The following is a 26,971-nucleotide window of genomic DNA, read 5'->3' as shown; positions in this document are numbered from 1 at the left end:
TGGGCATTTGTACCCCCAGGTGCCTACCTACACACATATACACTTATATAAATATAGTTTAAAAGTATTTATTTTTGCTATTTAATTATGTGTGTATGAGAAAGAGAAAAATGATGATGATTATGATGAGTGCAGATACTCTTGGAGGTCAGAAGCCTCAAATTCCTTGGAACTGGAGTTGTAGGTGGTTTTGAGCCATCCAACATGGATCATGGGAACTGAATTCAGGTCTTTTGCAAGAGCAAACACTATGTGCTCTTAAAACATGGGGATACCTCTCCATCCCATATACATCTAATTAAAAATAAAAATAAGTCAGGTGAAATAAAAGGTTAGATTACTATTACTTAAATCTTCAAAGAGCCAATGGATTTAGGAAACTGTCATGAATAGCTACAAAATGGTCAGGTGATTATTTGGGAAATTCATGGAATGATGTCTCTAGAACTCAACTATCAATGGTAGTATTGTTGAAAATGGAAACAAAAACACAGATTATTGTATGCTTCTGATACTAGTCAGGAGAAATGTGCCATCACCAGAGACATTGGGCAAAAACCACAAATCCAAAAATAAACCACTTAAAACTAGTTCAGTGTCTACCTTTAATGCCTATTTATAGAAAAATAAGGGAAACATAGGACCATGGTAACAGCTTGCCTTCCACATGTAATATTCAATTACAAAGGTCCTAGAAACATTGTCAATTATAGAATATTTGCCAATTGTAAGAAAGATGGCACTTATATACTTATTATTGCTTTCTTTTGCCAAGATGGAAGCTTTTCCAAACTGAAGTGTTAAAGTACTGCTTGGCATTTGTGTGCAGCTCACATTGGCTTTAGTTCTATCCCTATTTGTATGCAATTACATGAGTGAATGTTCACAAATATGAATTAACCTCCTCTCCTGAACAACACAGAGCTACAGTTTTTATAGTAATGAAACAGTTTTAAGCATGTCAAGAGATAGCAGGAACAATTTTGTTCTGAGATCTGTATGAAACCCAATGACCCTGACAAGAAAATTTGTGTATTGATGGCTGCCAGAGTTCTAGAACTTGTATGACTGCATTGGCTGTTTTGTTAGTTTTAAATTTCTAGGGGCCCATGAAATAGTTCAGCAGGAAAAAGTACTTTCTGACAGGACTGGCAATGTGATAGAGTCTATCCCTGGAACCCACTTGCTGGAAGGAGAGGAGTTTTCCCTGCAAGTTGTTCTCTTACCTCCACATATGTACCATGTGTGCATGTGTATACATACACACAAATAAATTAAATGTAAAATTTAATTGTTAAATACAAAATGTAAGTGAATATCACTTGTAGTCCTGAATCCATTTCTGATTTTGTGGGACACAAACAGTTGTATGGTGACAAGGGTTGGCTCTGGTGTTGAGGACACTGAAGTTCTCGGTTTAGCTTTGAGAGTTACTCATTATCTTATGTATGTTCTTTCATCTCTCTTGAAGCTCATTTTATCTGTGGGTAAGAAAGATTAAATTATCATTTACTTGTTGTTGTTATTTGGTTTAGATCACTTGAATTTTATGAGTTTCTGTGGTAGATACTGGTCCACAGTGACATATGACAGGAGGCTCTCTTCTCTTGAGACATGGCCCATCAATGCGCCAGGAACATTTAACAGTGCTTCTGATCAATTTGAGTACTTTGCATGCATGTATAGCCTGTTACTTGGTTGTGAAAGAAACAGCCATTTTCCTTAGTCAGCCTAATCTCTCACCTTGAGCATATATACACTTTACTGTTAGCAGAGTATATGGTGCCTCTGAGTGTACCAAAATGTACTCCTTTCAATGGGCAGATATGTCCCATCCTCAAGGTATGCAGGTTGGCCCGCCCACACTTTGGTCTTTGAAAAAGCTCCCCTGTGTCAAGATGGTAGAAATTTGCTATGGATTTCAATGGGAGGTAAAATTATAAGGAGTATCAATCACCTTGTTGTCTGTGCTTATGCTCATCTTAAGTTTGGTGATAGGAAGAGTAAGAATTTAAGGGACAATGAAAACTTGTATGTGTGATCTTGAAAGACTGTTTGATGGGTCATGGTTATTCTAGTATAAGACAACCTAATGTCATTGCTATTCATGACCTGCATTTTTCTGGATCTCAGCAAAATTCTTGATGTCAATCAGAGAAATTCTCTTAGAAATGAAGTTTCTCTAATATTTTGTTTTCCCCCTCTATCATAATTTTCAGATGTTTCTTTTATATTATTATTTTCTCCCCTAAAACACTGTTACAATTGACATGCCAATTACAATTGGACAAAAACAACATCTTCAATTTAATGTATTTGGTTTTCTAAAATCATACCTTTTTTTAAAAAAAAGTGTGCCTGAACCATCCTGTTACTAATTCTGTAGCCAAGACTGGTCTGAACTACCTCTCAAGTGCTGGGATGAAAATTTTCTTTTCTGTTGAAATCGAAACATTCATATCATAAATGCAAGGACTTTAAAAAACTAGAACAATAACGTGTAGGTTTCTTGAGAAAGACTTTTTCTCAGGAGTTTGTGTGTTTCTAATAAGATATAGTTTACTGACCTTATTCAATCCATTGGTGTATTTAAAATGTTCTCTAGAAACCATAACCATCAGAAAGTTTATAAAAGGTTTGGTAACCTCACTTGAATTTTCCAAACTTTCACCCTCCATGGGTTTAGCTTTATTTCATGAGAGGAACCTTTGACTTTCTTGATGTTTCCTTTCCTCTGTGACTGGAGCTCACAAGAGTTGCTGAGTGATCCAAATTCAATTGAAAGCCAAAGAGTCTTAATCAAAATATTTTGTTTTGTTATTCTGGCTTACTTCATTTTGGAAGAAACAATGGCAGATTGAGAATTACAGGATGAAGAAGCCAGAATAGCTTGTGACTTGTTTTAAGCCAATTAGCAATACACACAGGCTACAAGGATGTTTTGAATGCATTTTCAAAAAAAAAAAAAAAAACAATATAAAACCTACTATTTCCTTAGTGTTTATAACAGCACCACTCTAACTTTGACTTTTGTAGGTTTTGCTTCATTTGAAGGGATTTTCATGGAAAATTGTAATTTTATATAGATTTTATGTATGAAAAGGGTTTAATACTTAAGATTAAAGTTGATTAAAGTTGTCTATTATTTGTGTGTCTATCACTTATTCTTAATTTTGCAGAGAAGGTTCTGAAAGTCACAAAGATTTCTCCAAAATGTCAGTTGGTTCTTTTTGAGTAAAAAGATACATTATTTTTGAAGTGGGGATGTAGAGAGATTAATGCATCAGCCTAACCAGATGGGCATTTGCAAAGCACAACAGTGATATGGGTAGTGGATCTTGGAACAGAAGATGATTTTACTATGAGCTCTGTTCAGCCATGTGAGCTTTGGAAAATCATAACTTCTCTGGCTTTTGTCAGATAATTTCTAATGTAGATTCCAACTCAAGTAGTCTTGTATTTTTAAGTGTTGTTGAGACCTCAAAGATAGAGAGCACCAATCAGAAAAGCAGGGGGCAGGTCTCTGATATGTTAGGTTTCTGAAAGTGCCTATTTGCATGCACTTCTGTATGAAGTGAAATCATGTTTGTGATGATGACACAAGCTCAAACTATAGCTGGACTGACAGTGAGTCTGTGACTCTTATTAATATGATACACAACAGTTTCAAATGTCAATACCATGCTTACTTTTGTTTTGCTTGTTTTTTGTTTTAACAGCTGGACCAAGCAACACTCTCCTTGGCTGTGAGGGAAGATTTCCTTGATAACAGCACTGAAGCCAAATCTGTAAGTTATACTCATGTTCAACTACATGTCTTCTCTGGCTGCTGTTTGGTTTATCGGTTGCTATAAAATGTCTGCTTTTTTTTCCCCCTGGAAGTAATCATCATAACTTCACTGAGCACATTCCCAGTGTAGGAAGCAAAGATCTTTTATTTAGGTTGGTGGTTCTCAACCTGTGGGTCATGATTCCATTGTGGATTATATATCAAATATCCTTCACATCATATATTTACATTATGATTCATAAAAGTAGCCAAATTACAGTTATGAAATAGCAATGGAATAATGTAATGGTTGGGGGGCCACTATAATATGAGAAACTGTATTAAAGGGTCACCACATTAGGATGGTTGAGAACCAACACAATTCTACTTCCTGTCTTGTAGAAGTAGGAACATCAGGTTTGTGAAAGTTCCCTTTTCAGTGCCCTCATTACCTAGATGAGGAGATGGTACATTCAAATGAAATAACCAAGACATGCATTTGCAGTCAGTCATTAGAAGAGCTAATCATTTACTATCATTTTCCAAACTGAAGGATACTCAAAATTGTATTGGCTTTAAAAAATCACCCTAGAAACTTCTTATATGGATTAAGCCATGGTGATTATGGTTTAGTAGACAAGACAGGATTTGGGATTCTATTTCTAGCATTCTCTGGGTTATTGATGGGCAATGAAAAACAGAAAGAATCAATCAGAATTCTAGACTTAGTTTGGAAACAGGGTAGTTTCCTAGACATTGGACAGGGCTAGTTCATTTTGACAATTTGTATTCAATTGGGAAATTTTGTTATCCCTTCTAACAATCCTAACACCCAGGTCTCTTGGGTCTGTGCTGATAGCCTCTATATGTGGAAGGTTCTGCAGACTAGCCAAGATCATAGGCATCTTTCAGGCGGAGTATACTCATCAAAGGGGGTGTCCAAATTTTCCTTCTTGAGTCAACATTTGGCAAGTTTTGTTCCCACACCATCACTCCCAGTATATCTTGCTCTCAAGAAACAGTTTAAATTTTGGGCTGGAGAGATAGCTCAGCTGTTAAAGGCTACATTCACAACAAAACATGTGAGTATATCTTGCTTTCAAGATAAAGTCTAATTCCTTTTAATAAACTCAAGGTCTCTTCATTGCCCACTTTCAACCTGTCTCTCCCACCTTACTTGTTTATATTCTTTCTTCTAGAGAAGGACATATCTTTCACTGTTCCCAAACCCTACATCTCTCAAATGGTATGCTTCCAAATTTTCTGGGCTGGAATCTTTCAGTTCTTCAGCTTTCATGCATACAGTGGCTTTATTAAGAAACATCTTTGCTTGTCTAATGTTACAGCCATTTCATATTTATCTTCATCACTAGAGCACACACTGAGTAACGGTCTCAAGCATTATTTAGTTTTTCATTTGTATGCCTTCCCCCATCATGTACAACCTGTCGATCAAGCCACCTCATACCTGTACTGAGCTAGTTGAACACTTTTTAGTAGACTTGGGAAGGGCAAACCATTCTTTCCAATTAAGACTATCAGCCAGGCTTGCTGACTGAATTTCATTTATTAAAAGGCTGGCCATCTACCAAGAAACATATAGGTCTTAAGGTGAGTCACACAGTAAGAATAGCTTTCAGGGTCATAGTATACCTTAGAGGTAAAATTCTGTATTTGGTAGTTGCTATGTTTATCATCATCATTTCGCCCTCCCTACAACCCTGAGCCAAGGAGGACAACTCCATGGAAACTGAAACTGAAAAGACGCAGGACTCCAATCACTATAATCATCTTTTATTTCTTAGTGTGAAGCTGGGTAAATGGAGCTGGATGGGAATAAATCACACTTCGCATTAGTGCTCATGGATCAGGTCCTCAGCTTTTAGACACAGTTCTTTTCCATTACTTTATTAAAGCATCACTTGCCTGGGAGGGAGACCTTTACCTTTCTATTCTGGACTCATTTTGTGATGTTTCTTTTATCCATAATATCACCAGTTACCAGAAAACTAGTTTGCTTGATGTTTGATGCCTGGGCAACTGTGTCTGTCACAAAAATAGTACCTGTGCACTCATCACTCTTATTTTTCCTCTGAAAGTGGCAGGTAGGTGGCTGACATTGCATAATGCTGGTAGAGTACAGAATGAAAACGAAGGAAGCTTATTTCCACCTACTGTTTCTGCTCTTCCGTATCTCTAAAACATATGTCCTAGCAAGCTGTTGTCATGGCCACTTGCTTCTTTATCTCTTACAGTATCGGGATGCCCTTTATAAGTTCATGGTGGACACTGCTGTGCTTTTAGGAGCTAATAGCTCTCGAGCTGAACATGATATGAAGTCAGTGCTTAGATTGGAAATTAAGATAGCTGAGGTAAGTCTTAGTTATAATTTTTTTGCCATACCCTTTTCTTTTCCTTATTTTGTAAATAATACATGCTGAATGGAAATATAAATTTCAACCAAATGGTAACAACCATCTGTGTCATTGCCCTCTGGGTCCAAGATAGTAACTGCATCTTCTTTGGGAAGTAAAAAGAACCATGACAGGAATTAAGAGCTCCTCCTTCCTTATACTTCTATGATTTAAGCCTAGTCAGTATTTATGTGCTACACCACTGTGATTAAATAATGCCAGCAAGGAAACCAGTTTTCTAAGAGAAAGTCTTATGTGGCTCAAAGAGAAGACAGATGATTAATAAAAACTGATTTCATTGAAAGTTAGGTTTCCTTTCTTCCTCCCTCCCTCCTTACCTCCCTCCCTCCTTGACTCCCTCCCTCCCTTCTTGCCTCCATCCCTTCCTCCCTCCCTCCCTCCCTCCCTCCCTCCCTCCCTCTCTCCCTCCTTCCCTCCTTCTTTTCTTTCTGGTGCTGGGAGTTGAATGTAGAGCCTCACACATGCCAAGTATGTCACCACTACTAGGCTATACCCTCAGTCCTGGAAGGTAATTTTTAACCCAGTTTGCTTTTCTAAAATATATATTATTCCTACTCCATGTTACTGATAAATTTAATTTCAGAGAAGTTTATCAATATTGAATATGAAGTTTGATGCAGAAATTGTATAGGACATACTTTAAAGCAACCTTGTTGGTGCTATTTTGTGTCTACCATTCTTTACTTTTACATCCCTTTCTCTCTTTTTTTTTCTCAAGACAAGATCTTACTGTGTAACTCTAGCTATCCTGGAACTCCCTAGGTAGATACGGATAGTTTGGAAAGCAGGTATCTACCTGCCTCTGCCTCTTGGAGTGCTGGGATTAAAGGTGTGTGCAACCACACTCAGTAGTACCTGGCCTTGCCTCCCCCCAATACTGCTTTAATGATTTCACTGTGTCATATACTATATTCTGAATAAATCACCTTAAATTCTTTCTGGCTCATGTTAGAGACAGAAATAGGGCGGGGAAACATTTTGTTGGAGAATGGTAAATCCTAAATGGCTTATAGAATGAATGTTTTCTAGAAGAACCTATGTATAAAATCCCTAAATGTTCTCATGTTCAGAGAAGAAATATGGTGACATTTACTTGTAGGAGTCCTTAGTGATCTTTTATTATGGAAGTTGCTAAAATCTCTGAGGTCCAAGTGTTTATTGGTTTTGTATTTTGTAAACTGGTGGCAGTATGATGAGTTATGGAGTTGGGATGGATGGTAGGGTTGAGGACTTCGGTCTCCCCTTACAATGATGATGTTCACATATATCTTTCTCCAAATTCCTACTCACAACAGAAAGGTTCTTTCTTGGGGGCTAGGTTGATGACTCTGTAGGTAAAGCACTTCCTGTATTAGCATGAGGATCAGAATTTGAGTTCCCACAATCCATGTCTATAATTTTAGTGATTTTACTTGGAGATGGGCGGTCAAAACAAGAGAATTCTGGGAAGCTCATGAAATGGTGTACCCAGTGCAGTAGCAGACAAAAAAGAGACTCTGCCTCAAACAAAGTAGGTGAGGACCAATGCCCAAAGTTATTCTCTGACTTACAAACATGCACCGTGGGATATGTGCCCTACTAGTTCATTCTTGAAAACTTTTTTTTTGTCAAGCCTCTGTTTACTCTAGGGCATATAATACTGTCTTTAAAATTTTCTCCCAGTTTCACTGTTATTAATGTGTATTATTTTTTTAAAGTTCTACTTACAATTTCAATAGAAATTTGTTCCCAGCCTTGAGGCAAGTGGAGAAATCTTGGGTAAAAACACACCATATTATTTTTGATAAGCCTGACATGGTGGAACTTAATTGCTTCCATTAGCTTTTTGGTCATTTTGGTAGGAAGCCAACTTTCAAAACCCTATCCTGCTATTCAAACCACAGGTAGTGATGCCAATGGGCTGGTTCAGCTCAATGGACCAGCAGATACTGACCAGTGCTGGGCTCAGCTGTGCCATGGGCTTTTGGTCCAAATAGTTGCTCTTCCTTGAATTTGAGAACAAAAATATAAGATGTCTAAACATGGAAGATGCCACACATTTCTCCATTACTGCAACCCTAAAAGATCATCCAACTCATTTATGCACTACTCAAAAATACTGTAAAATGTACTCTTAATGAACCCAACTTCACTTTAAAAAGTTTATTATTGCTTGTCCCATGAATGTTGTGAAGCTTCTTGCAGATGTGCCCGTAAGCCACGTCTACAGGCTGTCTGGATTTCCTTCCAAAACAAATAGGAGGCCCAGAGTACTAATTTGAACTAAAGGTGTGATAAATAGCATGGAAGGCCATGCCTTGAGCCAGGGAATTAGACCAAAAAGAAATCTAAAAACAGCTGGGCAGAGGCAAGACAGAATTGCTGAGAGGGTAAATGAAGTGACAAATCCATTGTGTGGAGGGGAACAGCTGCTAGAGAGCTGAAAACAGCTTTGAGGCCAAAGGGTTTTAGCTGGATCTTGGGCTCTGAGTTGAGAAAGAAGGAGGGTGTGAAAGACATGTAGAAATCCTCTGAGGCAATGCTTTAGGATTCATAAACAGCAAGGAAACTGAAAGGGGAATGTCACTTCTCCAATGGAGAGTGGGGAGGGAGACAATAAGATTCTAAAGGACTTAGAAGAGAGGGACAATTGTCATTTAGCTCTTGTGATTTTGCCTTGAAATAGCTGTGGTGCACTGAGTTTTGCCTAGTAGGAATGTTCCTCTCATTCCCTTAGTCTTCAGGTCATATCCAAAATTATCGAGATGCATAGTCCTAGGGAAGTTTCTGAGACTGAGAAAGAAAAAAAGCCTCATCAAATCTGAATAAGTAAAGCCTGATACAAAACATGCTTCCACCCTATCTCTGTCTGAGAGACTGAACAAGGAGAGAGAGAGAGGAGTTGTCCAGGTGATTAGAATGAAATAGAGTTAAATTGCAAAGGCTTGTTAGAGAAACACAACTCAGTCAAACTCTTCAGTAAGTATGCTCCATGGAGATAGTGATAACCGCCATGAGGTGTGAGGTTAAGAGTTATAGGTGAGGTGGGAGATGGCTAGATGGGTGCAAGGGACTAAAAAGAAGGCCCTAAAGCAAAATGATAATGTGGGTAAGGGAGCTATGGTTGGTCAATAGTTAAGAGACTCATAAGGAAGAGTTTTTGTTGCATTTCTTAGATTTAAATATGGTAGAGGCTAGAAGCTTCGGAAATGTCTGCAGTGGAAAATCTGAAAGTCAAAAAAAAAAAAAAAATCACAGGTACCAGTGATATGCACATAGCATCCGCTTTGTCATTGACTATCATCCCCTAGAGGTGAATGAACTGAGGTCATTGTCAGGATACCATAGGTAAACATGGAATGTTGACCTTAATTGTGCAACTTCAGCTTGGTTCTTAAAACTGAGTCAGCAATAGACTTGGACCACTCACATGGTAGAGGAGAAGGGCATTCTGGAATCTTCTTTTGTACTGGGGAAAATATTTCCCACTGAAGAGGGTATCTAATTTCTTTTTATTTTCTTTATCCTGTCTAAAATGCTGATTAAAAAAAAAAATTTCTCCCTACAGCTGGGCATCACAACAGAGTCTTGAAAATAATATGCAGATGTTTTGGCACATGTGAAAAACTGTCATGCAATTATAAATTATTCATTTGAAAAAAATAACACAAATGTCTTTTTGACAGATAATGATTCCACATGAAAACCGGACCAGTGAGGCTATGTATAATAAAATGAACATCTCAGAACTCAGTGCTATGATTCCCCAGGTTGGTGAAAAATCTCTGAAAGAAAATTTTCTGTTACCTGATATTTTACAAGGGGTTGTATTTCATCTGTGTATAAAAGTTAGCCGTGCAACTCTTAAAACTTACTATTCATCATTTGATTATCTTTCTTTTCAACTATCACATAAAATATCCTTGTATGTGCAGTGTGATTTCTTCTGACATAGAGAATACTAAGAGATTCTGATAATGGCTTAAAATGGTAAGGCCATTCTTGCAACACAGCCATTGGCACTAGTTGATGTTGGTTCAGCTGTTTTACATTGTATAGACTTTATTTCAACATTTTACCCTCCTTGGTTTTTTTTTTTTTTACTTCATTTTGATAAAATGATCATAAAGTGACCACTTTAGCTCTTCCACATTAGGGCAAGATGAAGGAGAAGGACCGACCCATGGTCCCTTCTGACTTGTTTATTTTACCAGGGTAAATAGAAAATCCCCTTTTCAGAATATTCCTAGATGGCTTTTAATTCTGACTATAATTTGGTCATGTGACCATCCCTGTTGTGGGGCAAGAAGTCAGGATGTGGGTGATAGACAAGTAAGTAACTGGTTTTCAGGTTCATTAGTATTAGAGGCAGACAAAGGGAAAAGAGTTGGCAAATGGCCTTTGGTGAAGCCACACAAAGCACCAAGCAGTGTTTGTTTTAACAGGCACACGATAATGCTGTATAGAGTGGGTTATCCTGTTGTGACTTTTTCTCCCTCCTGGAATAAGAGAGGTTGCACAGAGAAGACCAATATTGTTCTAAGGCATCTGTATCTGTTTTTATGGGAAGAAGAAGGGGGACATGAGATTTAGAGGGAGAGTATTGAGGGAGGGAGTGTAGAGGATTAGAAGAGTGAACTAAACTGACAGAAGAGATGGGCTTGGCGTGAGGTAGGGCTGAGGGAGTAAGACAGAGAGAAGATGGTGGGTGAATAGGACTGGAACAGCTGAGGGAATGCATCATATATTACATGAGAATGTCTACTGTCCCATAAATTTGCGGTACAGAACACAGGCTCCATTTGTGATGAAAACCATAGGTCTGAATGGCAATGATCTGGCTTCGGCTTGTGGATAAGGAAATGATAAGCAGTTTCATTTTTAATGATTTGGATGTTATGGATTATGCTCAGCCTACTCTTATTGAATGACTTTCTTCTTACCTGCTGCCTTAATAAAGATTTCATTTGTTTTCTATCCTCAGTTTGACTGGCTGGGCTATATCAAGAAGGTCATTGATACCAGACTCTACCCTCACTTGAAAGACATCGGCCCCTCGGAGAATGTGGTGGTCCGCGTCCCACAATACTTTAAAGATTTATTTAGGATATTAGGCTCAGAGAGGAAGAAGTAAGAACTTTCATGTGCATTTTTACTGTGGCTTTTGTTTTCTCTATAAATTAAACAGGCCTTCATTTTTTGCCTTCATTTTTCATGTGCTTTGAAAATTGGATTTAAAAAAAGTTACAGCAAAACAGTCACAGGGAAAATTACAGTGCCCTTTATGATAAATTGGCCCACATCATTGTCTGTGGTAATTCACTTGCTGAGATGACAACAAATACACAATGGTTTTTGCCCCTTATTTGCCCCAATTTCTTATTTCTCCATACTGTTTTCTCTGAGAACCTAAATTGTTTATTAGTTTTGGGAAATAGTTAGTAATGATGTTCCTGAGATTTCTAGATAAACACTCCTCCCTCCAGTCCATTCTTGGTCTTTTGCTGCATTTTTTTTCTTTCTGTTTTTTAGTCAGCAAGTAATTTTCTGGCAACAGACCAAATTACTTGTGTTGAAAAGACAAGACTACTTTGAGAAAATTGTGGAAAAATTGGGATGGATGAAACAACTTTACAAATGATCACATTTCTCATTTTAAATAATGTTTAGGGGTTAGTGAAAAATGTTCTAAAAATGCTCAAGTTTTATGTTCATTAAGCCATTTAGGTTTGATACAGAAAATGAAAGGTGAACAAATTTAGAAAAACAATTCAGTAAAACTAATTGCTTTGCTGTGGTAAAAACACAAATATTTTATTATTCAGATACCATTTTGCCAAACATAAGTTTCTTTTTAAAAGTGCTACAGAAGTCCTACGAATAAAATTTAGCATCTAATGTCCACATGTACCCCATAGAAACATCTAGATTTCCAAAAATAAGCCGCAGCTGTTTAAGATATCTTCCATTTTCATTGATAACATACAGAAAAAAAAAAAACCAAAAAGAAGTAACAATAAATTCACTACTTAGGGAGAAATAGTGATCCTTTAGAAATTTGCTATGTGAAAATTGAATCTGACAGTGTGTAAGTGTATGTAATGGTAAGCTTTTTATTCCAATGTGCTTACTATCTAGGACAAGTTACACGTGCCACATCTCCTTAGGCCCTCGTTGAAAACACATATTCCAAACACCATATCCTCCACAGAGTCTGGTGTAGTAGGTCTGCAGGGCATCAGGAATCTATGTTTTATTTTGTAAATGAATGATTTAATTTTGCCTTATGAGTGTTTTATCTACATGTATATGTAAGTGTGTACAATGAAGGTGCCTGGTACCTGTGAAGGTAAGAGGAGGGCATTGCATCTCCATGGAACTGAATTCATAGACAGTTGTGAGCTGACACATGTGTTCTGGGAACCAAACTTGGGCCCTCTGAAAGAGCAACTAGTGTTCTTAATAACTGAGCCATCTCTCTAGCCCAGGAATCTTAATTTTAAAAAGGCATCTGAGGATAGTTTTATGATTCTCTTTTTTGAGGATAGGGAAGATGGGATCACTGTATTTTAAAACTGGTTTGTAAACATTTTGTAGTTCTAAAATAGAGGCTAAGCATTCCTTATTCAATGACATGGCCCAAAAGTCGTCATATACTTAATGATCTATATTGGGAATGGGATCCAAGCCTAATACAAAATTCATTGTATTGCATGTATAAAATATATATGTAGACTTATACTTTTTTAAAGAATAGAAATTTCAACATTCTTTATTCATTATTAAAATCAGTACAGTTTACATTTCAAATAGTCTTGTGTTGAAAGAAACACATATTAAATGCCAAATAAAATATATTCTGACCCTGAACACACACAGAGCAGACATAGGTTTTGAGCGAAGACTTCCAGCTCAGAAAGGTAGAATGTTCTAACATGCATGGGCTTGTTATGCATGCTTGTCTCAAACAGAAGAATTTATATACTTAAGCACAGTCTAACACTTGGCATATTAAGAGTTGAAATTATATAATATTTGTAGCATGTACAAATTTTGACTGAGACTTTTTGAAGAAATTAGGTGTGGACTTTTCTATGTATGGTGTAAAATTACTGCTTAAAAAGTTGTAGATTTTGGAGCATTTTGGGTTTCAGGTTGCTTGACTGGGGTTGTTAAACCTGTACTAAAATATGAAATCCAAGTACTCTTCTTTCTCCATATGTCATCCTGTTGCTGAGCACAATTTAGATGCACATGGTGGTTCCTTCCAAAAGGAAGTATTTGCCACACTGTGTATTCATTGTTCAGGAGCTGGGGAGTCAGTTTCTTCTGGTGACTCCGAACTTCATTCTAAAATAGTAGAGACTTTTGGAAATTGTATTGATTTGGTTTTTTCCAAAGCTTAATTTGTAACCAGGGCCATAAAACTCTGGTAGTGATAGTTTATAACTGTGGGACTTTTGTAGTAACTGGCAGTAGGAAAAACTGGAGGGGGATTTTCATGTAGTTCATGCTAAATTGATAACTTACCCAATTGTGAACACAATGAACAACTGTAGAAGAACGTTTAGATAGAAGGCTCCTGCAGACATTATGCTCACATAAAATTTCACTTAAGGATCAACATAAAACCAAGATGTTTTAAAGGTTTCCCAACAACCAAGTCATCAAAAATGGGAGTTCTATATACACTTATGAGATTTTAAAGATATTCTATGTGTCTTGAAAAGATTGACAGCACTTTGCATCTCATAGTAAGGTTTCCCATTGATGACCAATCTTTAAAATTTTTTTGTGTCTGACTTCTTTCTTGCTTCTATACCTATTTTATCTGTCTGTCTTCCTTCTCACTCCTTTCTTTTTCCCTCCATTCCCCTTCTTATCCTTTGTTCCCTAGGACCTTGCATGGTGCTGAGCAAAAAAAAATGTACTACTAGATTATATTCCCTGTTGATCAATCATATTTGTCTCTCACATGTGTAATCTGAAAAGTCTTGTTGAGGAAAGGTCTTCTTGGGTCTCCATATTATCTTATGTTCCAGTTTCTGTAAAAAGTGTCTATAAACTCTCATTGCCCTTTGTTCCTGTCAAATATGATAGGATCATTCTGTCTTGTAGCTTGACCTTCCTTTAGGATTGTGGTACTCTCTCCATTCATCTGGTGTCTAAAGAGAGAGAGTAGGTGAAAGATTGTATAGGTGTTTGTAGAATGGCCTGCAAGTGGGATAAGTCAATTCTACCAACATTTCATAAGACATGTCTTATGACATATCTAACTATAGGAGAGCCGGGAAAATGGAGTCTGCCCGTATGTCTGGAGGAGAAGGGTTGTTTTCTCTATACATACTTTTATCAAAGAGTTTATACCATTTTTTTAAATGACTATTTTTTAACAGTTCCCCACGTCTTGCCACAACATAGTGAACACTGGAAGGCAGGCATTTTGTGAAATGGCTTTTGTAGTTTTGAAGTGTAGCACAGTGCCTCTCACATAGTAGGCATTTCTTTAAAGTTTCTAGACATTAACTAAATATTTTACCACCACCACCACCCTGTGTGACCTGTGGTCAGAATCCCAAAGGATAAGAAATAGTTCTTCAGGTAGGGAAGAGAGGAAAGGGCCCATGTTGAACATCTGGCATGGTGGAACTAATGTGAATACAGATATTGCCTTCAAAGTTAGAAGCTAGAAGCTGACAGGCTATTTAGGGCTCAGGATGGATAGAGAAGGCTTTAGCTTATTGCTTCCAACGTCTTCCCATCTGCCCTTCTATTTGGTGTTTCTGTACTGCTCTATTCCGAGAATTTGCTGTTGGAAACTATACACAGGTCATTTTGACATTGACTAACATCAATATTAATAATGATCTTTCATCTCAGAAAAGTTCTCTAAGTGGCCCCTGTTTTACATAGGATGTGATTTGTGCAGTGAGTCATAATTAAAAAGCAGAGATGATATTCTGTATTGGTTCATATTTGTTTTCATATTCCATCTCTTTGTTCCATACTTGTCCCTGTATGCAAAATAGGTTTTTTCAAAACTTCTTGCATGGTTGTAGAGATATTTGTTGAACGTTCCACATCCAAAATGCTTGGTAACAGATGTGTATTAGACCTTAGAATTTTTATGAATTTGCAGTATTTGCATATACATGATAAGATGGGATCTCAGTGTAGACACAAAATTCGGCATTTGTGTTTATGTACACCTAGACTTAGACTGAAGGTCATTTCATAAGGTAGATTTGGTGTTCCTGCATTTTGTGTCTTTGTGACTTGTAGTTTTGTGTTAAAATGCAAAAACTCAGATTTGGGGGCACTTTGAATTTTTGTATTTGTAGTTTAGAGATGTCCAACCTGTAGTAGTATATTTCTGATTAGTTAGATATTGCTAGTGCTTGGAATTCTGTTATGTTTAATGTTCCAAAGATACTCTTGGTTGGCATTAACTGCCCATTTCTTGACTGCTGCTTTAACTCTTATATCAAGCTGATTGTTCACCTGGCAGGGGATACTCCTCCTAAATTATTGGGTATGATGACAGTAATACAGGAATTTTTCTTATGGTACTGCAGATTGAACCCAATGTCTTGCAAGTGCTAAGCAAGAATTTTAGCATTGAACCACATCTTCAACCACTGACTCTTGGTAGACAGTATATAAAAAATTCTGGAGCAATGAGACTCCCCCTGAGAAGTGATGATACAGGGACTACATTGGCTCTTGTTGTTAGAGGGAACAAATTGTTGGGGTGTAAAACTGGAAGCATAATCTAGAGGTTGCTATAGGAAAAAGATGTTGGAGAAAAAGTGAGTAGATAAGGAGGGGCTGTATCGTTCAAGTTACATCCATCTTTTCCATGTTTAGTGATTATGCACCTATAGTTTAAAATAAATTGTAATAGGAATTCTATAAACCATCAAAATTAACAAATGATGCATTTTTTTTTCTTAGAAGGCTTTTGGCAAAGAGCACTGTAGACTTCCCCCTCTTTCTGTTTGCTGTATCTTTCCTACTGATTCCCTGATTTGAGGCTGCTCCAGAATTGCTCAGATTTAGGTAATTTGATCTGAAGAACAAGAGACTATTAATGAGAGGAGTGGTGGGGGGGTAGAGAAGAAAAAGACAAAAAAGGGGGGGGAAGAGGAGAAAGAATGTTCTCTGTGATTTCTTATGACATCAATCTTTAAATGTTCTGTCTTCTTGATATCATCTAAATCCAATGAAATTTCAAAGGTCCCATAATCAGATGCCAATGCATTGGTGTAACAATTTTAACATGTAAACCTAGAGGGCTACATATAGTGTTATTTCAAACAAAGAAAATATATACAGAAGTGGTTACAGAGATGATGAGGAAAAAAATGAAAGGCCAGATAAGATACAAAATGTCAATCCAAGTTCTTATTAACATGAAGAAGCTACCATTGTCCCCAGGACTATGAGACAATGAGAGGAGAAGTGTTACCTTATACTAGATCTGAGGTTTTATAAATTGGAGCATTGTGAGATTGCCCTACAGTGGATGATACCATGGACAGAGATCAGTGACAGTTGGAGCCAAAGAGAAGATAAGGCTACAAGATATTATCTGAATGAGAGTGAGAGGATGGGATGTTGGCAGAGATGAGAGAGAGAGAGAGAGAGAGAGAGAGAGAGAGAGAGAGAGAGAGAGAGAGAGAGAGAGAGAGAGAGGGAGAGAGAGAGGAGAAGAGGAGAGAAGAGGAGGAGGAGAAGCACAAATGAGAACACAAAAATGGTGTTAACGGAGAGAATCCCTTTTCTCCTTGGGAATTTTGTCAGCTAATTCACCAGGGATAGATCCTGGTCACTCTGTCAGGGGTCCAACAAACAAACCAGGCTATACAACTGTTGCCCACCTGCAGAATGCCTAGTTTGGCTCAGTCTAGAGTACATAAGCTCCCATGAGTTCGGGTCATTTGTCTCTGTGGATTTCCCCATCATGACCTTGACCTCACCTTGGTCATGTAATCCCTCTTCCCTCTCTTTGACTGGACTCCCATACCTCTGCCTGGTGCTTGCCTGTGGATGTCTGCAATTTTCTCCATCAGTTATTGAATGAAGGTTCTATGATGACAGTTAGGGTAGTCACCAATTTGATTACAGGGGAGGTTAAGTTCAAGCATGCTCTCCACTATTGCTAGCAGTCTTAGCTGGGGTCATCCTTGTGGATTCTAGAGAATTTCCCTATCATCAGGTTTCTCCCATAATGTTTCCCTTTATGAAGATATATCTTTTTCTGCTTTCCCACTCCTCCCTCAACAACTCAACCATCCTTTTCCTTCATGTTGTCATCCCCTATCCCCTTTCCTCTTGTGTCTCCCACTCCCAGGTTACCCAGGAGATTGCATCTATTTCCCCTTCCAAGGATGATTCCTGTGTCTTTCTTTGGGTCTCCTTGTTACTTAGCTGTTACGAGCAGTTTTCCCACCAGCCTGGTCCCACAGCCCGTCAGCCCCAAATAACATACAGAGATATATTAGATATAAAGCTGTTGGCCTGTTGCTAGTGTTTTTTATTGGCTAGCTCTGTCTTAAATATTAACCCATTTCTATTAATCTAAGTGTTTCCAAGTGGTCTTATCTTACCGGAAAGAGGGTCCAGACCTCTGTTCTCTCAAGTCTCTACATTGTGAATCTCCTCCTACCTCTCCCTGAATCCTCCTTGTCTCCTAGTCCTGCCTATCTTGCTTTCCTATTGACCAACAGGACTTTATTCATTAACCAATAAGAGAAACATATTTACAGAATGACATCTCCCATCACTTAGTGTTTCTAGACTGGCTATCCTTTATTTTATATCTAATATCCACTTAAGAGTGAGTACATGCCCGATTTGTCTTTCTGGGTCTGGATTACCTCACCCAGGACATTTTGTTTTCTAGTTCCATTTGCCTGCAAATTTCATGATGTCATTTTTTTTTCAGCTAAGTAATACTTTATTGTGTAAGTGTACTACATTTTTTAATCCATTCTTTAGTTGAGGGACATCTAGGTTGTTTCCAGGTTCTGGTTATTACAAATAGTGCTGCATGAACATTGTTGAGCAGGTTGACATTAAAATTTAAGAGTTGACAAAGGGTTCAGGAAGTCCTAGTTGAGCTATGTATGCACAATGTTTGGAAGATGGGATTTTCTTACACTATTAGTTCTCAACCATGATATATATCAGAACTGGCTGGGTAGGACGTGTTAACATAAACATTTCTGGGGCCCTATCACTACAGTTTATTAATACAGTGGTAGAGCTAGGATAGGTATCAGGGATTTTATACCTAGTTTTCTAGTGATGTGTAACCTGTTGGTCCAAGGACTACTTTGAGAACTGATGCCTTAGGTATTTGTCTGGATTTTAGAAGACCTCATTGTCTCATTTTAAAATAGTTGCTATGAGGAGAGAGGAATAAATGCAAATTCAAATGGAGAGATTGAGCTCTTCTTTGAAAGGCTCATGACTTTTGACCCTTGCTTTCTCTATCTATAAATGGTGATAATAATAGCCACCCCACAGCACTGTTCCAACTATCACAGAAGGTATTTTATCTCTTAAATGTAATATAAATGTAAGATTCTAATACTTGAGAACATGGGGGAGTGTACCAAAAACTTCTTAAATAGCAAATCTTCTCAGTTAGAGGCTTTGGGGAAGAATTTCATATTACTGTCCTACTGGTGGATTTTTTTTGCTGGGATGATTTTTCCCTTTATTTATTACCATTTGGGGAAATTACTGTATTGTGAAAAATGCATTTGGATCAAAAGAAGGATATTATGGGTTATTTTCCATGACTGTTGCTGAGACTGAGTTTTCTTTTCCTTTCTTTCTTTTTTTGATGTGTCTGATCATTAGGTGGTAATGATTCAGTCATTATGGTCATTTCTGTTCCAGGCATGGTGATATTATCACTCATAAACTATACCCCATAGTATTTTGTCAGCAGTTTTTTTTTTTAACACAATGAAACAACTCATCAGTGCTGTTGTCTCTCTGGGTAGCTTCCCAGCTAACATTCCATCTTCTACCTCTCAGAGATCTTGTTATGCTATTGTCTTAGTAAAGTCTTGGCCAGAAAAGCCTCACTGTTCTTTTTTGATCTCCATAGATTTTTTGTAAATGTTTTCAGATGTCTGTTACTGGTCAGGAAACTGCCATTGAATTAGTGTCTTTCACATATCACTCTGTGGTGTCTGGGAAAGCATACAGGCTTTAGACATATCTGGCTCTGGGCTAGCCTCCATGACTTATTACAGTGGTCTATACATAGGCCTTGGTGGGGGGCAGGACTTAAAGATAATATTTGTGATAGGTCTTACTGTAGAACTGATCATTGAATTGACCTGGGGCACCTTTGCATATGCACTTAACAAAAACTCTCCAGCTGAATCTACTTTTTTGAAACCCGCTGACTGTGTGATGAAGAGTTCACTAAATGATTCTACACTTCAATTATCTATGTATTCAGTTAAAAGCTTAATTATTTCAGAGTCAATATTTTTCTCACCTCTCCGTCTCTCCAGTACCCAGAACTATGAATACATACTTGGGTGTTCAGGATGTGTTGAGTCCATGAAAGAAGGGTCTCTTAAATATTATACTATGTCTGACCAATTAAGAGAATATATACTAACAAGCTGAACTATTTTCTTCTACTCTATATCAGTTCCTTTTCACACTGGTAGGATAAAACACTCCATAAAAGCATGAAAGAAGGGTTCCTTCCTTCCTCCCTTCCTCCCTTCTCTTTCTTTCACTTTTTTCTTTTATGAGACAGGTGTTCTCTGTAGCTTTGGAGCCTGTTCTGGAACTCACTCTATAGACCAGGCTGACCTTAAACTCACAGAGATCCACCTGCCTCTGCTTCCCAAGTGCTGGAATTAAAGGCACGTGCCACCAACACCCAGCTAAGAAAGGATTATTTCATCCCACAGTTTACATGGATAGTCTATCATAGTGGAGAAGTCAGGGTGGCTAGTGCTCGAGGCACCTGGTCACATTGCATTTACAGCCAGGAAGCAGAGAGAAATAAATGCTTGTGCTCAGTTAGCTTTCTTCTTTTTATTTGAGTTGGCACTTCTGCCCATAGAATGGTGCCACCCACATTCAGAGTGGGTCTTCCCACCTCAGTTAACTCAACCTAGATAATCTGTCATAGGTTTGCCCAGAGGTTTGTTTCTCAAGTGAGTCTAGATCCTGTCAGGTTGGCAATATTAACCATCACACTGACTGTGGGTGCTCAGTCAACAGTAAATGCTCAGTGAGAATTCTTGTCTTGTTGCGTAGGGTATGTAGGGAAAAAGGGAATGTCCAAGATAGTGTGTTTCTTTTAGTGACCAAAACACTAAAAGGCTGAGGGCAAGACTTTGTCTTAAAATTCTTTTTTGTCTTAACTTTTTCTTTATTCTTCTCTTATATTATACATCCTGACTGCAGCTTCCCTTCCCTCCCCTTCTCCCAGCACTTTCCCACCACCCTTCTCCCCCAGATCCACTGCTCCTCCATTTCCCTTCAGAAAAAAAGTAGACTCCCAGTGATATCAACTGAACATGGCATAACAAGATGCAATGGACTAGGTATAAACCCTCATATCATGGCTAGGAATGACTATCCAGTAGGACGAAAGGGATCTCATGAGCAGACAAAAGTGTGAGAAACAACCCCTCTCCAACTATTAGGAATATAATAAAAATTCCAAGCTAAAAAAACCACAGCATGCAGCACAGACTCATGAAGGCTCTGTAATTGCTGTCTCAGTCTCAGTGAGCATCTATGAGAGCTGCTTAGTTGATACCATGGGCAGTGTTCCCTGGGTGTCCTCAACCCCTCTGGCTCCTACACTTCTTCCTCTTCTGCAGGGCTCCAATACCTCCACCTAATGTTTAGCTGTGGGTCTCTGCATCTGCTTCCATCAGTTGCTGGAGGAAGCCTCTTTGATGACAATTGGGCTAGGTACTGTCTTTTTTTTTTTTTTTTTTTTTTTTTTTTTTTTTGTCAGTCATGTTTGGTTCTACCCTAGGTCTCTGTGCCATCCAGCCTCTGGTTTCTGGCACTCTTGAAGGCAGGATAGGTTGTGGGTCAAAGGTTTTTTAAAGGCTGGGTTGAAGTCCCAGTCTCACCACTGGAATCCTAGCATGGTTACAGAATATGGCTCCATATCCTCCATTACTAGGAAACCTTTCTAGGGTCAGGCTCATAGTTTCCAGGAGGTTTCCACTGGACTAGATTTCTACATGGCCTCCTACATGCCATCCATTCTAGTCATCTCTATCCATACTCTCTCCATCTAATCCTTCTTCCCTCACTTAATCCCTCCTTTAGATAAACAGGAATTAAGGAAATCTATACTAGTATGTCATTTTAGTTAGCCAGAAGGGGAAACCAGTGGTGACCGGGCCAGATCTGACAAGGGTATGCCAAAACTTTCTGAAATAGTCAAGAAGACTATATGAAACACATATTTACATACTTTGTCACACTAACATTATTTTATGCAGATAATATATATTAAAGTATGAATGCCATGATGTTTGAAAAATTAATCCATGTCCATAAACATTTTATCTTTAAAATTTTCTATTTCTATTTATTAAAAATAATTCTTTGAGGGGTTGGAGAGATGACTCAGTGGTTAAGAGCACTTGCTGCTCTTGCAGAGGATCAGGGTTCAGTTATCAGCCCTCATATGGTGACTCACAACCATCGGTAACTCTTCAGTTCCTGGGAATCATAACCCACTCTGGCTTCTGTGGGCACTGCACATATGTGGTGCACACATGCACACAAAACACTTATGCACATAAAATAAAAATACTCAAATCTTCAAGTATGAGGGCATATACTTGTAATCCCAGCACATTTATGAGATATAGGCATAAGGAGGTCAGCCTGGGCTATATAGTGAAAACCTATCTCAAAAATGTTCTTGATAGAGTAATCTGTATGTCTATATAAATTAAAACAAACATCTCTATACTTGTATATATTCAAGAACTATTTTGCTCCCTGGAGAACATGTGTATTGTGGCAGTATTATGCAAATGAACTTGTGAATTGTTCTTGTTGGGTGGGTTAGTATCATCATGTCTTGCTGCTGTTCACATTTCTGCATGACCTAGGAGTCAACTTAGGAATGTGTGTCATTAGTCACCATGGTAATGGCACAGCTAAGAAGGGATGGGTCATTAAGTATCCATCATCATGGGTGAGGTATAAATGAACTCAGACCACAGACCTTTCTGAGGTTAGGGATTCTTTTCCTTATAGAAAACAGTAGCACTTAAAATAGAACAGAGTTTTGACATGTGTATCAGGGCATTATAGAACCCATGAGATTCTTCATATGTTTAGAGGTCAACAGAGACTTAGAAATTCACTCTGTTAATTATTTTGTTATTTTAACCTTACAATCACCTTGTGAAGCAGAGGACATCTCATTGTTTCACAAGGAAAGATAATGAGGAAGGCTTAGGTGACTTGCTTGGGCTCACACATTTAGAGCTTATAGAAACAAAGTAAATTTTTAGATGATTGTTATTAATGAATACTTTGATTTTAGTTTCTGAAAAGCCAACAATACACAGGTATTGGATTAGGTCATTAGTAATTTGAATTACTAATTTGAATTTGAATTAGTAATTTGACACAGGAGACTGGAGGAAGGACTATGCTTTGGGGCCAGAATCTTCAAATCAGTTTTGGTGGTGCTCATTGACCTTATATTATCCTTGCCAACTGTTCTCAGAAGGTATTTTTCAGGGAACAAGATATGACCTAAACTGTAACAAATGTTTATTTCTCTCCTTTAACAGAACTATTGCCAACTATTTGGTGTGGAGAATGGTTTATTCCAGAATTCCTAACCTCAGCAGGCGCTTTCAATATAGATGGCTGGAATTTTCAAGGGTAAGTTAACAAATATCAAAATGTTCATACATGCTGGAATAGTCCAAATACTAACCATTCCAGTAAAACAATAATCTTTAGGAATGGAATGCAGGGAGCTTACAGCCTAAACTCTCCTTTAAACATTTTTGCATTAGTTCATCTCATTCAGGTGTACCTGTGTCCAATATAAAGCACCCCAAGCTCTACATTGTGGCTGTATAATAATATTTAGAGTAATACTTTGGGCAATTCAATCTTGTTCAAACATCCCTCATTTTTACTTTTTTTTTATTGGTTTAGCTGAAATTATGGTTTTGAAGTTTCTTATCGCTATGTCATTTTCAAAGCAGTTCAAATTTCAATTAATTCCTTTGCCCTTTCACTGGCAAACACTGTGGTTAATTGTATATTTGTGGGATTCAGTATGATGTTTTGATCTACAAGTGCATTATAGAAAAATTCTGTCAAAATAATGACATTGTTTTAGCAATGTATTATCACTTCTGTGTTGAGAACATCAAAGGTCTATTTTATCAAAATTGAAATATGAAATTATCATTAACTGATTACACAGTATGACAAATGTTGTTTAATCTCACATATATGTGGAATATGAAATAGTTGATAAAAAATAGTGAATAGGACTGTGGTTAGTAGAAGTTGGAGGAGGGAGGCTGGGAAAGAGGAGATGTTCATCAAAGGATCCACAAATTCACTTATACTGGATGGATACAATGTGATGATCTCTCACTGTAACTATGGTTTTCAGGGTTTCTCCGTGTTCTAATTATATATAGAATGTTCCAGCTTCATTTTTCATTTGGTGTTAGAATTGTGTCTTTAACTTTATTTAGATATTCTATCTTAAATCTATTCTAATTCTGCTAGACCCACTTCAGTTTCTTTCCATGATATACTCAAGTGCCTGAATTCGTTTTCTTTCCCCCACTTACCTAGTCCTAGAGGCTTTGTTTCTCACCCACCTCTGTTGCCTACCAACTTATACAGACAGATGTTACTTTCATCTACATTTCTGAGGCTTTTGTCTAATTCTGCCACGGCTTAGAGGACTTAAGGTTTTTATGGCTTTAAAAAGTATTTTTATTTTTCTATCAATTTAAATCAAAGTGAATGTCAAATGTTATAAACTCATATTTCATTTAACATTCATTTAAATTCTTAGAGAAACTAGCAAATACACAAATTTATAGTGGCCCATTATACTTGGACAGTGATGTAGTTGCCGAATGGGCAACTTTTGACCCTTTATAGTCACTAGAATATAAAAAGTTACTTTATAGGAGTTAGGTAAGCATGAAGTAATTACTTATATTTAGGCCACATCAAATAGTTAAGATAGAAAACAAGTAGGTATTTTTGTCATGTGTGTATTTTTAACTCCTATGGATCACATAAAAGATGGTACCCAGCTGCTCTCCACCCCCACTGTGAAGAGAATGAGAGAGCGAGGTGTAAGAAGTGGTGTGTGAAAATTTCAGGTTAGGTATAAGGGGATGTTTCTTGAACATGAAGTGCTAAATATAATACTGAATTGCCAAAGGAGGTTGTAGGATTGCTTTCCCTGGAGGTTTTAAAAATAGCTTCATCTCTTACCTCTGAGGAGGGTCCTGTTCCCAGAAAGAAAAAAAGGAGAGATGAATTTAAGTTTTAATCCCCTTTGCCCCACTCTAACAACCTGTCTCTAAAACTGTGTATGGGTATTCTAGGCCACTGTTATCAAGGCCTCCCTCCCTCACTGTCTGCCTGCACACTCCAGCCTCCAGAGAAAACTTACGTGGCATTTATTTCTGTGCTTTCATCCCCAAGAGTAAACCTTGGCACTTTCAAATCCTGCTTTGGAAGTCCCTTACTTGTTTATGAATGTTTTCTTATAATAGTCTAACAGAGCAGATGGGAAAAGCATTTACATCTGTATTTTACTCTGCTATGACACTGTGTAAATGGGCTTCCCAGGTTGTTCATGGTGAGATATGGTCTGCTGGTCTGCTAACAAGAACTTTGATTACCTGAAATTCTAAAACTTCCCTGGTAGAACTGCAGTTCTCAGTAGACACTAAGTATTGTCTGGATCCTAAACCACATCCCCTTGTGTCTCAACTTGCTGCAGAAAAGCTATGCCATCTTCTATATGTTTTGCTTAATGGAGAAAATTAGAATAAAGGTGAAATGAATTGTTTTTCCACTGTCAAAACATTTTCATCTAGTTGTAGCTAGAAACTAGGGCCAAACAGTTTTATTTTCTCCATCCGATTCACCTTAGCCTTTCCTATCTGGCATGCATATGCGATGCGGGGATTATTTTTTGTAGACTGCTTTCTTCAGATGAGTTGACTCCCCCCACCAAGCAATAAATATTATTCAAACAAAGCTCAAATTGGATTCTTGATTATCTTCCACAGGTAATCCAGGGGACCACAACTCTTCTGCCTCAGTGGGACAAATGTGTTAACTTTATTGAAAGCGCCCTCCCTTACGTTGTGGGGAAAATGTTCGTGAATGTTCATTTCCAGGAAGATAAGAAGGAGATGGTAAGTGGAGCTTCCTGGATGCTAAAGACAAACAAACAGAATAGTGGTCATCTAGGCACATCTGGCAGATGTGATGATTCATAGTCTGAATGTGGAGATTCACAGATATTCTATTCAGCTTCTTTGCATTTTTCAGGGAAACAGGAATAACGGTCATCAAATGTGAGGTGGCGAGTAGATATTGAAGGTTTGAAGAGTGAGAATGTATGCAATAGGTGTCCAAAGGAGTCGGCCAGTATAACTAAGGACATTTAGTATGGGTGCTTAAAAACATGTAAAATCTAAGTCTAGGTGAGGTTCAAGGTCATGAATTTAAAGATATTTGTCACCATGGTTATATGTTTTTCTCCATCTGTTTAAGCTGCTTTGAGGGACAGGATATATATTTTTCTTTCAGCTTTACTGAGGATCATTTGACAGGTAAAATTTATATATACCAAAGGTATATAATATAATGATTTGGTACACACTGTAAAGTGATTACCACAGTGAAATCAGTACATCCATCACCACATGGATAGTTTTATGTTTGTCTTTGGGATGGTATTGTGTGACACTCTTTTGGGGAGCCATGAACAAGTATCTACTCACTCCAGATAGGGAAATGACAACAGACCAAATGTATGACACCCCAAAGTACAGCTTACTGAACCAATGGAGTTTCCCTGGGGTTATTATAGGTGTATGAGTGAGGGGTTACTGACAGGAAAAGGAATGACTAAAAGCTCACTTCATCATGGGTAGCTTCTCACAAAGACTAGAATAGTGGAGCTCACTGCATGAGATGCATGCAGCTCAACAGTTGAAAGTATCTTTGAGGCAGTCCCCTCGTCTGTGCCTCTTCCACCCAGCTTGCCTATTCCCTGTACTTCAGGCAGCTTGCCTGGCCTCTGTCTCTTCAGCAATCCTTACTGATTCTGTAAGCTAAGGGAGAGAGGGGCCCAGTGTATATTGTTAGTATCAGGAACTTCACCAGGTTTCTGAGTTGTTTACTTTTTGAGTCCTAAGGAGCCTCCCTTTAAAATTTCCAGGCTTAATAAGTCCCCACCCCTTTAATTAATTAATTATTTTTTAAAGTTATACATGTCCATTCCAGTTCCCTCTCCCTCTCCACATCCCTTCCTCCCTTCTTCCTTTCATTCCTCCCTGCCTTCACTCTGACCCTCTCTCCCCCCTCACATGCACCCTGACCACCATCCCCTCCCACCACTCCCAACTCCACATGCCGGGTCCTGTGGTAAACTAATTCCCATCTTCCTGAGGAACCTCCATGCTGATCTCCAAAATGGCTGTATGAATTTGCACTCCCACCAGCAGTGGAGGAGTGTTCACCTTTC

The 26,971-nt window shown here is 38.0% G+C and overlaps 1 protein-coding gene across 1 annotated transcript in view; it reads left to right on the top strand.

Annotated features, from left to right (window-relative positions):
• Phex (phosphate regulating endopeptidase X-linked) overlaps nt 1–25,634 on the top strand; it is a gene marked incomplete at its 3' end in the record, with an annotated part of 70,465 nt that extends 44,831 nt beyond the window's left edge. The window contains exons 6-11 of the mRNA XM_051179616.1: nt 3,720–3,788; nt 6,025–6,141; nt 9,870–9,953; nt 11,168–11,313; nt 23,010–23,103; nt 25,506–25,634. Of these exons, the coding sequence (XP_051035573.1) occupies nt 3,720–3,788; nt 6,025–6,141; nt 9,870–9,953; nt 11,168–11,313; nt 23,010–23,103; nt 25,506–25,634 (639 nt within the window). The remainder of the gene's footprint in view (nt 1–3,719; nt 3,789–6,024; nt 6,142–9,869; nt 9,954–11,167; nt 11,314–23,009; nt 23,104–25,505) is intronic.
• Between the last annotated feature and the right edge of the window lie 1,337 nt (nt 25,635–26,971).

The sequence above is a fragment of the Phodopus roborovskii genome, unplaced genomic scaffold (assembly GCF_943737965.1).
Source record: "Phodopus roborovskii unplaced genomic scaffold, PHOROB, whole genome shotgun sequence".
Lineage (NCBI taxonomy): Eukaryota > Metazoa > Chordata > Mammalia > Rodentia > Cricetidae > Phodopus > Phodopus roborovskii.
This window is presented reverse-complemented; position numbering and strand designations above follow the sequence as displayed.